The sequence below is a fragment of the Penicillium robsamsonii genome (genome assembly GCF_028829455.1).
Source record: "Penicillium robsamsonii strain IBT 29466 chromosome Unknown utg000001l_segment0_segment0, whole genome shotgun sequence".
Lineage (NCBI taxonomy): Eukaryota > Fungi > Ascomycota > Eurotiomycetes > Eurotiales > Aspergillaceae > Penicillium > Penicillium robsamsonii.
The window spans coordinates 6,538,419-6,551,530 of record NW_026643219.1 but is presented as its reverse complement, the minus strand read 5'-3'; the positions used below and the strand labels follow the sequence as shown (position 1 = coordinate 6,551,530).

The following is a 13,112-nucleotide window of genomic DNA, read 5'->3' as shown; positions in this document are numbered from 1 at the left end:
CCGCTCAGCCGTACTTAAGCCACACGCCGGTGAGTTAGTAGTTGGGTGGGTGACCACCAGCGAATCCTCACTGTTGTATGTTTTTATTTTTTTATCTAGATAACCTCTTGCCGCCCTACTCTTCAGCCCCTTAAAGCCTATTCACCTGAATGCCCTGAACACCACTATTCTACACCTGAATATCCTACACGCCCCTGAGCCGCTGACGTATCCTTCCCCTCCTGTGCTGACTTTTTTCTCTCAGGCACGTTGTCTTAGTTACAATACTCTAGTCCGGTCTTAGCTATGTCTTTGTTATGACCCCTTGAGACTGGTAGTTACTGTAAGTGCTGACACACTACGGTACGCAGTGCGCAAGTGGCTGCGTCATGGACATATGATGTCGTGGAAGCCCTTGCTGGCGAGGATCGGCATGGGCTGAGATGCAGCCTCCCAAGCGAGGTAGAGCAAACAGCTACAACCAGCGCGATATTGGGAAAAGCAGAAGCTCCGTGTATATAAAGATTCCTAGTAGTTAGCGAGGGAGGGGCGGCGATCAGTTCTCCAATTAATCCAGACGCATTGTGCTTGACATGGCCACTAGCATTGCTACTTGCATTGTTCCTCTATTGCCCGTATTATACATCCCCCGTAGGCGCGCAGCTTCACACTCATATAGAGGCACTCTGCTTGAGGGCTGTGGTTCTGATGTGCCAAAGATACCACCTATTCCAAAGGGGGCGAAAGATGGACTTCTTGAGTAGCCCCATTACTTTTTCTACATCGCTGCTCGGGACAGGAGATGGTGGGCACGAGATATTTTCCGCGGTCTTGTGTCGTACATCTGCATTTTCCCGGGTTGTTCGACAACCAATACGGTCTATGGAAGCCGTCGCTAGTAGTATCATCACGTTTCGCAAAAATACGCTGCTATTTCGATAGAAGGCAATGCTTATGACCGCTCTATCTGTAAATAATGCTTTCTCTCAATTGTGGTCTTTCAGCGACATGTTGGTCAACATCTGGAAGACTTTGCGCTCTTTTTGCTCCCACGGTTAGGCTCGGATGAAGAAGAAGATGAGAATGTAGCTAACTAACAGAGAAAAAAGCAGTGCAGAGAATGAGAGATATTAATATTCAAAGCAGACATTACCAATGCCTGCACAGGGGGTTGCCCGCCAGCGAGAACATAAAAATCACGAAACAAACTAACTAACTAGTAAATCTATCGACAGTATCAATGAGCACTCGAAACAAAGCTAGCTACTCCCTGGCCTTCTTCAAAGCTTCTATGAACGCGCGCTGTCTCGTGATTACACCGTCGTTATGGGAGACTCGATGGCCTTGCCATGCACGGAAGATAAACCGGCACCAAGTCTTCTTCTTCGCAGCCATCACTTTGATATGGTCTTGAATAGCTTCCCAGGACCCCAATGTCTCAATCAATGCAAGCATGAGGTACTGTGAAGGTTTCCCCCACTGTAGCTTAATACCAATTGGAGTGGTATTGATATTTTGGGCGAGTAACATATCCCATGTCTTACTCCTTAGCTGGCGGTCGGTGGATCCTTTGCGTGCCAGGATGATGTTTGTATCAATCTCAAAGATTGATGGGTAGTCGATGTTTGCCTGCTGCCTAAGGTATTCAGCTTCATACATCGCGCCTAGTCGATAGGCCGTGTTTTCGGTAAGGTCGAGTAGCTTTTCCCTTGTAAAGTTTTCACCTTTTAAAGCTTGCCGAAGACAGGAATGTAAAGCAATATTTTGGCCGGAGTTGTCGGGACCCGGTTGCGCTGCAAAGTACTCTTCAGCAAGGTACTGCAAGCGCTTAAGAGGGCGTCTGTTTGCGCCGGGTAATCCTTGGTTTGTTGGAGCGGGGGTAGATGATGGCGGCACAAATCGAAGAGCTTGCCACTTTTCCTTGTAGCTCATCAATGGGAGTCCAAGGCGGGGCTGATAGCTCAACTCCCACTCATCATTCTCAGCCGCAAAAAGGAGTTCTTGGCGGTCGCCAAGCATTCCCATATCTTTGACACAGTCATATACAGACTTTGCCAGCTGGATGTACGTCGGGTGGGCCATTATTTCCCCATTTTCCAATGGATTCTCAGTGCCTGTTTGGGCTTCATCGGTCTCCGCCTTGATCAGGCATTGTACAACTGCGGCTGCTGCTAAGCTGCCGCTTGCACGCCCAACACTTCCACTCAGGGGCCATGAAGAAGATTTTGTATCTTTCCCTGCTGCTGTAATACCAGTCACATTCAACTGCTGTTGCCTGAGGTCTGGCTTAACAAGCCACCCCCCGAGTAGCACGATGTAGAAAAAATGGTGACTAGAGACTTCCCTTGGAGGACGCGTTGCATATCGTTCATTTTGAGGAAGGTATTTCCCATGAAAACGTGATGATCCATTGAACCATGTCCAAATATCAACAGTACCAAGTGTTCTTCAAGGCGGTCGGCTTCGATAGCTTGTTCGCGAACTGTGTTCAGGTACCGCTCAAGTAGATCCTCTTGAGGGACAACACGCAAATTACCAGCGGCCAAGATATCGGGAAGTATCTGAGCATCGAGGACAATGCGACGGTCGCCGGTTGAGTCGCCATGAAGATATTCACCATACTTTTGAACGAGGATTGTAGGGTCATCGCATGTTAACCATATTTGGTTTGGTGCTAGTAAGCTCTGTCTGTTAGTGGGTGGATAGTACGCAAACAAGATGATGAAATACTCACGACGTGGGAATTGCGGCGCAAGGAGATAATGGAAAAGGTAGAAATCCGATACAAACCACCCGTCTTCACTAGGCCGGCTTGCATCATTGAGATCTGTCGTGCCTAAAAGAGCCACAATTCGATGACGAGGCGGTACATCCGGCGGACAGTGTGTCAGGAACTCGCGGCCGGCGAGATCCTCTTTAGTGCCAGTCGCGCGCCCCATGGTATAAAAGTCATGGAAGATATCCGGTCGTATGGTGGCCATGGTGGAGAACGTGAGAGTGGAGAATGCAGATCAAATCCTTGGCGAATGCTTCTAATGAAGTGGTTGGATAGAAATATGTGGATACAACAAATCTCGGCAACTAGCACCTGAAGTTCCTAGATGACTAAGCATCGCCGAAGCCCGTCATGCTCACAACCCAGTACCCAGCCAAACTTCAACACATTGATAGGCATCAAAATCAATTTTCCTTTCCGCCAGAAAAAGGCTATGCTTGGATTGTTGCCTCTAGTATGATAGATCAGAAAGGAATCAACAACAAGAAGCAAAATTGGCTAAAAGCAGGCCGGATTGAAACTTTAAGAGGCTGATACAGTGTGATAGTTATAACTACTTGTCTACTAAAGGCAGTATAAGTATGATCAAACTGCATCTAATTGAAGACGCTAGTCTTCCTTCTTGTAGGAGTGCTAGCGATCTGCATAAATGCACCCCGGATTGGGGTTAGAGTTGAACCCTGGAAATAGTCAGTTAATGAGAATTAACTTGGATTTTCAACACAGAAATATATATGTATCTCAGTCTAACAAGTGGCTAGATATCATATAAAGAGAAATAGACTAAAAGTAAAACCTCATATAGACAACCAGTATTGCAATATCATGTTGTAATTTGTCGCTTTTACTATATGTTCTAGGCTGCGCAACTCGCTTGAAAATACGTTATTATTATGCTCTCCAAAGTCGACAACATAGCTCATATAATTCAGCATTATATAATGCCTAATATACATTTTGCTTGAGTTACTGTAGTGGAAAAGAGAGCAGAAAAGGAGAGAAAAAACGCCATTCATACGGTCTTCGCCTCAGAATGCACAAGTATACCTTCCACTGCACGGGCTGAATGTCTACCTGGACTGCCTTGAAAAAGACTGAATAAAGCGGCGAGTCGCCCACACCAGATCCGTGGGCGCTAGGTAACCACCTTTACTTATGCTGTTGTATGTTTTTCATTTTTTTATTCGTCGGGGGGTGAAATCCTATTACCGCCCTACTCTTCAATCCATCCAGCCCATTCACCTAAATCCCTTGTCATCTGCGCACGGGTTCCAGCTGACGGAGGTATGTAACGGGTATCCAGGGTACCACCCACTTCAAAATCGGCTACGGACCGTCAGATATGGATTCTCGTGGAGCTGCCCCCCAGTCTTCTTCTATACGAGGGATAGCTAATCTTCTCCTCGAACGACGTGGAACTATCCCTATGTTTTCGGTCGGCGAAAAATAGGTTACGAAATCTATGAAACGGCACCCTCTCCTCTCCCCCGATTCTCGAAACGCTATAATTACGAACGTGCGAACTGCGAAGACCCAAAAATCATTCAAGAGTGGTTCGATCTTATTCAAAAACAATCCTTTGATTTTAAATCGACCCCGATAACGTTTATAACTTCGACGAGACCAGTTTCGCGATAGGGCTTAACTTTCACCTAGCGTCTATACCACATCCTAGTAACCTGCGTCCTCCGCATCTTCTTCTGTAGAAGAAAAATCCCCTGCAGAAGCGCCTCTGCAGTCGGTGGACATCCAGGTACATAAATATCCACCGGCACGATGCGGTCCACACCGCGTACAACATTGTAACTGTAGTGGTAATATCCTCCGCCATTGGCACAACTACCCATACTGATCACCCATTTTGGCTCAGGCATCTGATCATATAGTTGTCTCACTGCCGGTGCCATCTTGTTGACTACCGTACCGGCCACTATCATGACATCGGCTTGCCGTGGTGAGGCGCGGAAAATAATGCCCAGTCGGTCCTGGTCGTAGCGTGGCATTGAGGTATGCATCATCTCGATTCCGCAGCAGGCTAATCCGAATGACAAGGGCCACAGGGAGCCTTGCCTTCCCCAGTTGACTAATTCATCGGCTTTTGCCCTAGTAGCGGGGAAATGTTAGTATAGATCAATCGGATGCAAGTTGATAATTGGTAACTCAGTAACATACAGAAGATACCCGGATGCCCCATCTTTCTCCTTTTTGAATGGTAGGGGTGTAGATGTAGAGCTGCTAGGTACTGAAGATGTGCGTAGGTATCGTGTCGTTGCGATGGTGGGCAAGAAACACTGTGGCCATTGCTTTGGGTTGGAGCGACAGAGTATGTTTCGAAAGGATGTATTCAACAGCATTGTCGCCAGCTAACCTGGATATTTTGCTAGCTCGAGAAGTCAAGTGTAAATGGTAGAACTACCTAATTATTCCCCTTCGAGAACTTTTATAGATATTTCCAAGCGGGTAGTGTTGATCCAATGAAAAGGCAGTTATTTTGAGACTTTAGCCAATTAGACGCGTCCAAATTCGGCGACTTGGTGGGTCCATGCTCACTAACTTCGCCGACTTCAAGACGCCGAACTAACTACAATCGAGCAACTGCCTTTCACGATATTTTCAAATGCCGCGCAGCAGTCCAGTTAAAGTCGCCTGTTGTCTGTGTCATGACCGGCGTGTCAAATGCGATCGTAGTGAAGGCGTCGCGTGTTCTAACTGCCGGAACGCCCGGCGCCAATGCGAGCTGATTATATCTCGCCGTGGACGGTAGAATTCAAAACACCAGGCCATGATAACAGGACTAACTTGGAATTAGGAAACGAAAGCTTCCTATCCTACCCACTGAAGCAGGCTCAAGCAGGGGTCTTCCAGAGACCTCTCGCAATGTGCCGTCTGAAGGAGTGACTAGTTCAAACCCACTGGCCACGCATGCTCAAGACGATAGAGATAAGCCACAACAAGAGCCATGTTTCCCAGCTCTTGGACCAAGCGGTAAAACGCCGTATGTTGGAGACTCCTCTAATCTTAACTACTTGGTTCAACAATTTGGGAATCCCTTCGGGGTTTCCACGGATGTACGCCCACTTCAGGATCACCTCCACGGGTCAATGTTAGCCAGGTTGGGCAGCTCGACGACGTCGAAGATTGAAGAAATGCGTACATCTACTACTGAGCGTCTCAAGTACCAAGGGGCTTTTGACCTCCCATCACAAGAGACCAGTCAGGCCCTTCTCGACGCTTACTTCCACTTTTCACTTGCTGCACTGCCTATTATTGATGAGTCAAGGTTTCTTGTCACTCTCGAGGAAGGTAAATGCTCACACTTGCTCTTAAATGCCATTTACCTTGCTGCTACTATATATTGTTCGGATTCCGTCATTGCCAATGCCGGATTTGTGTCCCGATACGCTGCCAGCCTCACCTTTTACCAAAGAGCCAAATCTCTTTATGATGCTGGCTATGAAACCGATGCCATTGTGACCATTCAAGCCACCTTTCTTATGTGCTATTGGTGGAATAGTATTCTAGAGCACAAAGACCCTTGGTACTGGGTTGGTATCTCTGTGGGAATAGCACAGGCGTTAGGACTGCATCAAGCGTGAGTTTACTTAACCCTACAATATGGACTGTGGACAACTAATCGATATTCTAGGAAGTCATACATCCGTCTTGAAGAGAAAGATCGAAAGCTATGGCGAAGGTTGTGGTGGATGGTATATGTCGGTCATTTCCCACAAAGCCCCAGGTCTATATGACTAGTCTGACATTCTAGACTAGGCCATGGACATAAATCTCTCGATGCTTCTCGATCGTCCTCCACACGTACAAGGAAGACTTTGCAATGTTTCCCCTCTATCGGAATCAGATTTTGAACAAGTCAGTGGGTCTCAAGAGACAGACAATGACTGTGAGGCAAATACCTTTGCGATAAATGCTGTGCAACTAGCTCGGACAGGTACACCAGTCATTCTGTTTTTAAGGAAAGTTGCTAACGAATATTACAGTGGATCAATTCTTCACTCTTAAATATGACGAAGATACAGGCCACTCACAAGATATCTGCTTAAAGCAAATTTCCTTGTGCTATTCATCCCTTCCCCCAGAGTTCAGGTCTTTATCGGCGAATAGTAGCAAGTGGGCTATATTGACTCATATATTATACCAGTAAGCTAACTTTTGCATGACTCTTGAGACTCCCTCTGTTCTGACTCTGAATCTACAGGGAATACCGACTAGTCTTGCATCGGAGCAACCCAAGATTCTCTCCCAATATTGGACCAGACACGCCGACATTTGAGATATGTACAGAGATCTCCCATATGCTCGAAATACTCGTGGCGAGTAATCTTCTCTATGCAGCCGCAGCCAGCATGTATGTTCCCTGGCAATAAACCCTAATTATCCCGTGTCTTATAAACCTTTTCCAGAATTGCACCCGTGCTATCGGTGCTCCCAATCTATATCGTTAACATCCACAGAGGCGATACTGGCGTCCAAATGATCTCACAGAATCGCGCCCGTTTCTGCATGCTGATACTTGACAAGTTGCAAGATCGGTTCCCAGTAGTTGCGGCCTTCTATCCGATTTATGAATCCCTGCTTAGGCGATTCTCTACAGGTGTGCAGACACAAGATGGTGAAAGGATACCAGAGCATCCGATAGGATCTGAGATGCAGAATGGACCGAGTCAACTTGATCTTTGTGGGATGAACTCCGCTGGAGGGTTATTTGATCAAGTTCCGCAAGATGGCATTGGAATGGCGTTTCCTTTCTCGTTTCCTTTTGGGAACTTGTTTGAAGATGTCTTTTTGAACTCGCCTTCTCAGTCTACGGCTTATTGTGAGAATGATATATATTATCCCTAATAATAGTGTCAAATATGATACATCTTTCTTGCTAAAATACTCTTAAAATATCTGCAAAATTTACACCTATAATTGCTTTCGAGATGCCCAAAGACTTAATCAGACAGATCGCAGGTGAATCTGAGGAGAGCCAAAGCCGACGGGAAAAATTGAACAAAAAATTGTTAGTCCTCGGGAAAGGTTCGGATATTTTCAAGCGTTTCGTTGTCATCAGAGGCCTCAATAAGAGAGGTTAGCCCGCATCCATACTTTTATTAACCAAGTTGGTAGAGTCGAAAGACGAATTGAACTGCACGCTAGCTTACAAGACAAACGGGCTAGATTGTCTTCTAGCTCTTGTAGCTTGGTTGATACGATTGACTCTGAACCAGTCGATTCACAGTCCGGATCACCAAGCCCAGATATATCAGAGCAACTTACCAAAGATGATTTGGAGCATCCCACAGAGCCGGAGCTGTTAGAAACTCCCATGCCAACGAATGATGGCAAAAAGAAAAGAAGAGGGAGGGTCTAAACCCAAAAACCCCCCAATTTTGTCGCTTATCAAGTTGCTGTACGGGCTGAATATTCGGGTGAAGAATATTCAGGTGGGTAGATATCCGCCAAAAGTGCCCTGAATAGAGCGGCGAGCCGCCCGTGCCCGAACCGTGGACGCTAGGTGACCACGATCTTACAGATGCTGTTGTATGTTTTAATAATTTATTGTTCTATTTACATAATAGATCAATTAGGCTAAAGGGGGCTTGGAAGGGGGACATTCACACAGAATGTGATACACCTCAATTGAAGGGAGGAAACACAAAGCTTAAAACGCAGAAACAGCACAATCCCAAGCCGTGGACATGTTGGTCCAGCAAGTAGACCGCAAAGGCCCTTAAAAGGTATATTTCACGGTGTGTCGATACGTGGTCATCAAGCCAAGAAACGTTCAGCCGTGGGCATCATAAAATTGTCGTATTGGTCACAACACGATGCCAATTTGCTGGTTGCGGTGGCCTGTCAGCAGCCAGATGAGATCATCCCCCTTGTTATAGACCAGGGCTGGGAAGTAAAGAAGTGCCCAGGAGACGAGGCTTATAACGGTCAAAGCGAAGGCGTTGACGACAAGCTTTTCATTGAACGTCAACACATACAGACCGAAAGTCACCTCGTAGCGGTAGTACGCAAGTTGCACGCGGTTATAAGCCCGTTGAAAAATATTTTGTCGTTGGCTGCGCCAAGGCGCGCTTGATTTGATGTTCGGCGAGTGCCAAGGCGCGCTTGATTTGATGTTCGACGAGTATATATCGATACGTTCATTCACAGTCGCTGCCACTTGCGACGTTAGAGTGGTCAGGGGGCCACAGACGGGCTCATTTTCGTTCGTCGTCCTGAGCATGCCGATTCTGCCGATTGTGCACAAGTGGTAGACACCAACCTTGTAGGCTTGATTCCAGGCGTAAATTGAGAAAAGGTGTTAAAAAGTCGCAAGAAACCCACGTAGAAAAACTAGGCAAAGACTCATATATGGGGGCAGAGTGGAAATCTAGGGGAAGAGCACAACGCAAGGGGGGTTCTAACGGAGGAAAGTCTGAACACTATATTTTGTCAAAAACTATACTGTTATAAAAAATATTTTATTGTAGCTTTTGTTGTTCCTCTTGAGAGTCGATAGATCACTAGGCTGGTGATGTCACCATTACCAGTATATCCAAAAACCTCGACGGGTTAGGAAAATTGAACGTCGGATATCATTAGTCGGAAACTTGAGCCCGAGGATATTATTCGAGTCATGATTTAAAGCCGATGCGATCATTGTTGTTTTTTGCAAACCTCATTCAGGTACTTATTTACAATTTACTTGTCATGACGTCGCCGGTCAACAAAGCGTAACGATGTACAAAAAAGATAGTGTGAAGAGCCTTGCAACTAGGGGAATGCTAGGGGAATGCTATCCCCTCCGCACAAAGTACAATCATTAGAATGCTCCCCAATACTGGGCAGTGGTAGATGGATGTTCTAGATATTTAGCAGACAGAAAGCTTACCTTTCACTCGATTCTTCTAGAAGAAAATTAAGAAAACTATGTCTAACATGCCCGTTACAGTAGGGGGGATCTAATACGTAAGACACCCTTTCATATCTGCAACATTTTCCTATTCCCCACCAAATTTCGTCAAACTACCAAACTAATACTACCATGACCCTTATCTCAATTGCATATCGAACTATTAGAGTTACTTGTCATTTAACGGGGGCCTAGAGTTACTGCTTGTTATTTTGAGGCGCGGCGTTATGAGACTGATCGGTATTTCAGATCGATCGCTGCGATCGAATGGCTGTCCATCGCCCCACAGCTGAGCACAGTACGAGAAAAAGTGGTTGTCGGCTTCCCGCCCTTTCTTTTCCATACTCACCCATCTCAGTCCCAGTCGCGCGACCCTAAAGTGGTCCTCATCCATATATCGTCGATTAGTTCTAGGTCAATTTTACTATATAATCCTCTCCTACACGTAACCAGATACATATAACCAGAGTGTGTGGGAAACAGAGCTTCCTGTCCGCTCGGCCGTACTTACGCCCATCATTTTGCACAGTCAATAGTCAATACATTCTTAGTACTCAAGCGATACTCTAGGGTGAGTGTGTGGGTGATATGGGTGAGTAGTCTAGAGACCGGAGTGATGGAGCCAACTAGAGAAAGGAAGTGTGTATATACGTTAACGAGGGAAGAAACAATCCCGACTGTATGGTGTCGCGTGACGAGATAAGGCATAATCCATGCAAGATACTGCCAAGAAGTACCCCCAGGGGTGTAGTAATAGAACAAATTGACCAGAACCAAGCGAGAGAACTGTAACATCACTGAATTATATACTCATAACTCATTATTCTAGTCCCACATCCCACTTTCCTCGTCAAACTTCTCCATCTTAAACCCATCCAGCTTCAACCCCAACGCCCGATAAGATTCACAAATTCTTTTCCAAACTGTCAAATCACTATCCGGAAGCACCTCACCCTTCTCCCTAGCCTCCTTCTCCATCTTCTCCATGCCATCCTCATAATCCTCCTCGCTCGTACAAGTCGTACTCTGGCAGATCTCCAACACAAGATCAAACTGTCCGTTCATCTCCTTCCAAGTCCGCTCAGCTTCATCCCAATTCCTAAGTCTATTCATCTTGAGTCCAGCACACAAAGAGGCCGTGAAAGAGGCCTTAATCGACTCTCCGTAGGCCCAGTCATACCAGCCACGGTCAATCAGGAATTCAAACAGCGGCGCCATTCGGAGTACATCTCCCGGAATAATTGCCTTTTTCTTAGTCCAACACCAGCCAAAAGGTGAACGGGAGGATTCGAATATCCCGACTCGGTAGAGGGGCGGTTGGTGCGTGAGCATGCGACGCCAGCTGGCTTCGGGTCGAATGAACATTTCTCGAACAGCTGGGTGTTTCTCCCAGGTAAGATCAATCAGACAAATATCACCACCTTCGGTACTGAAAATTGATGGAAATGCTTCTGCCAGTAGCGGGTTTTCGACTGGAGCGCCGAGGTCGCGACCATGGCTGATTGGTCGGAGAAATAGAGTTTCCTGCAGTGACTGTGTGGTGCAGATCAGATCTTTCCACGTGTGACTGACTCTTTGGGCGGTGATTAGCGTTCGCATGTCCATTTGATGAAGGATGGAGGTCACAATCTCTGGGATCGCCAGGGCCCGCGTTTGAGCGCCGTTCTCGGGCATATTTGGTGTTCCAAATATTGCTTATGATGTTTTGATGGGAATGGAACGCATTTGGCTTTGGGATCTGCGTTGAGCCGCACTGCGTGGGGTTCGAGGAGGATCGGCAGATTATGAGATAGGGGGCTAGGGTCTGACTAGGAATCACTAGCGCCTACAAGTAAATGAGGGGTTGTGGAATTTTTTGTATCATTCATTTCTCCCATATGCCTTGAGACTCTCCTTGCATCTCAATTTCAATCACACTTGTCTCCAGGTGTCTCTTTCCCATCCATCCGCTGGCTTTGCATAAAGCTATCTCCTTGGGGTTTTCGGTATGTTCCTGCAAGGCGATCCCATGTTGTTGTAAACTGGCCATAATTGTAGTTGAAGTGCAAGTGATGCATCGTATGACAAGAAGCGCCGTTAATTACCTCCGATGTTGGCATGTACTCGGCATCATCTGTGGGAATCATGGTAAGCCATCATTCTATCGCTTCACGGGAATCAGAAAAACTCACGAATCAGCACCGTCCACATCGTGACAAAAATAAACAGCCCCAGATATGCACCTTTCTGCAATGGAAAAACCAACGGGTAAACATGGTAGGGGAGACTCTGCGACCATCCATCCAAAGGATGAAACGCATAACTGGCGAACGGCGTCGGTACAGCCCATTTATGGTGTGGTTTGTGAAGCCAGCGGTAGATGCGAGGGTGATGCAGAGCACGGTGTATCCAGTAAATCCCACTGTCTGTAAAACAGATGAATAGCGGATATTGCAGTAAGGTGTATCCGAAGAACGGAGAGTCGCTGGTGAAATCATATAGCTTTGACCATCCCCGGATCTCTGCTAGAAAAAAAGGGACAGTGAGGAGGGCCATCACGGGAATGGCGGAGATGCCTTGGTTGATCTCGAGTTTGGTCTGATTTGGGAGGAATCGCGGGTGCTGGAGTAGTCTCTTGTCGAATAGTGTGTGGTATAGTAGGAGGCTACCAAGGAGGTACATTATCATTGCGAAAAGCCTATTGCGTATGTCAGTTGCTGGGCTACTGTACTGCGAGTGGGCGGACTTACCATGTAATCAAGTATAACGACAAGGCTTGTCTGGCAATGTCATCTCTCTTCCAAAGGCTTGCCTCTGCCCACTTTGAGGGCTGCATGGGGTAATAAAGCCGGACATGTCGGTTCAAATTGGCAGTGGCTAGGCTATCATTATTAGAAATTGTCGCTGGGTCCGGCGAGACTAATGCGTAGCACCAATCGAGGACCAATGTATCAAGAATGTCCAGGAAAATATCCATTGTTGGAAAAATGTGTTATGTGCCTCATCTTACGCAAACAAGACATTTCTCTTCTCTTATGTGTGGGTAATACCTACAAGGGGTATACCTACATGGCAATTACCTACTTGAAGAATCCCTACATAGTGGTCTACATGGCGGATACCCACACGGCCAATACCTACACGGGAAATACCTACATATGTCTATGGGCCAACCGATCATACGGGGAACACTTACACGTAGTGGTCCACTTGAGACCACGCGTGAATACCAGTGGCTGCACAAACTATTCTAAAAACGAATGTGCCTATTTGAACTCGTAATTTATTTGTCTCCCTGGAAGTTCTCTCTGTGCGGATTCATTCCCGTTAGGAGCGACATAACCGAAGAAATATTTTATGGTTGATATAATATCATGGCTGTATATCAGATCCTGTATTGTTGATAGCAACTCGCGGTCGGCATCTATGGTATCGACAGGACAGTCGAGAGATATATATCAAGCTTCATGC

At 46.5% G+C, this 13,112-nt stretch overlaps 6 protein-coding genes across 6 annotated transcripts; 1 reads left to right on the top strand and 5 right to left on the bottom strand.

Annotated features, from left to right (window-relative positions):
- Positions 1 to 1,242: 1,242 nt before the first annotated feature.
- N7447_002544 (uncharacterized protein) lies at positions 1,243 to 2,960 on the bottom strand (the record flags this gene model as incomplete). Its single annotated transcript, XM_057226819.1, has 2 exons — positions 1,243 to 2,222; positions 2,279 to 2,960. 2 exons carry the CDS (start codon positions 2,958 to 2,960, stop codon positions 1,243 to 1,245), a joined length of 1,662 nt encoding a protein of 553 aa, XP_057090835.1.
- A 1,447-nt stretch (positions 2,961 to 4,407) lies between these two features.
- Positions 4,408 to 5,109, bottom strand: N7447_002543 (NuoB/complex I 20 kDa subunit family protein; the record flags this gene model as incomplete). Its single annotated transcript, XM_057226818.1, has 2 exons — positions 4,408 to 4,858; positions 4,928 to 5,109. 2 exons carry the CDS (start codon positions 5,107 to 5,109, stop codon positions 4,408 to 4,410), a joined length of 633 nt encoding a protein of 210 aa, XP_057090834.1.
- A 263-nt stretch (positions 5,110 to 5,372) lies between these two features.
- N7447_002542 (fungal specific transcription factor domain-containing protein) lies at positions 5,373 to 7,615 on the top strand (the record flags this gene model as incomplete). The annotated part of the gene is made up of 7 exons (XM_057226817.1): positions 5,373 to 5,515; positions 5,565 to 6,347; positions 6,402 to 6,462; positions 6,527 to 6,704; positions 6,754 to 6,913; positions 6,972 to 7,121; positions 7,177 to 7,615. 7 exons carry the CDS (start codon positions 5,373 to 5,375, stop codon positions 7,613 to 7,615), a joined length of 1,914 nt encoding a protein of 637 aa, XP_057090833.1.
- A 961-nt stretch (positions 7,616 to 8,576) lies between these two features.
- On the bottom strand, positions 8,577 to 8,993 carry N7447_002541 (serine palmitoyltransferase small subunit family protein; the record flags this gene model as incomplete). The annotated part of the gene is made up of 1 exon (XM_057226816.1): positions 8,577 to 8,993. The coding sequence occupies one exon, from the start codon at positions 8,991 to 8,993 to the stop codon at positions 8,577 to 8,579; it is 417 nt and encodes a 138-aa protein (XP_057090832.1).
- Positions 8,994 to 10,487: 1,494 nt separating this feature from the next.
- N7447_002540 (uncharacterized protein) lies at positions 10,488 to 11,336 on the bottom strand (the record flags this gene model as incomplete). The annotated part of the gene is made up of 1 exon (XM_057226815.1): positions 10,488 to 11,336. One exon carries the CDS (start codon positions 11,334 to 11,336, stop codon positions 10,488 to 10,490), a length of 849 nt encoding a protein of 282 aa, XP_057090831.1.
- A 233-nt stretch (positions 11,337 to 11,569) lies between these two features.
- On the bottom strand, positions 11,570 to 12,618 carry N7447_002539 (sterol desaturase family protein; the record flags this gene model as incomplete). The annotated part of the gene is made up of 3 exons (XM_057226814.1): positions 11,570 to 11,775; positions 11,834 to 12,339; positions 12,392 to 12,618. 3 exons carry the CDS (start codon positions 12,616 to 12,618, stop codon positions 11,570 to 11,572), a joined length of 939 nt encoding a protein of 312 aa, XP_057090830.1.
- Between the last annotated feature and the right edge of the window lie 494 nt (positions 12,619 to 13,112).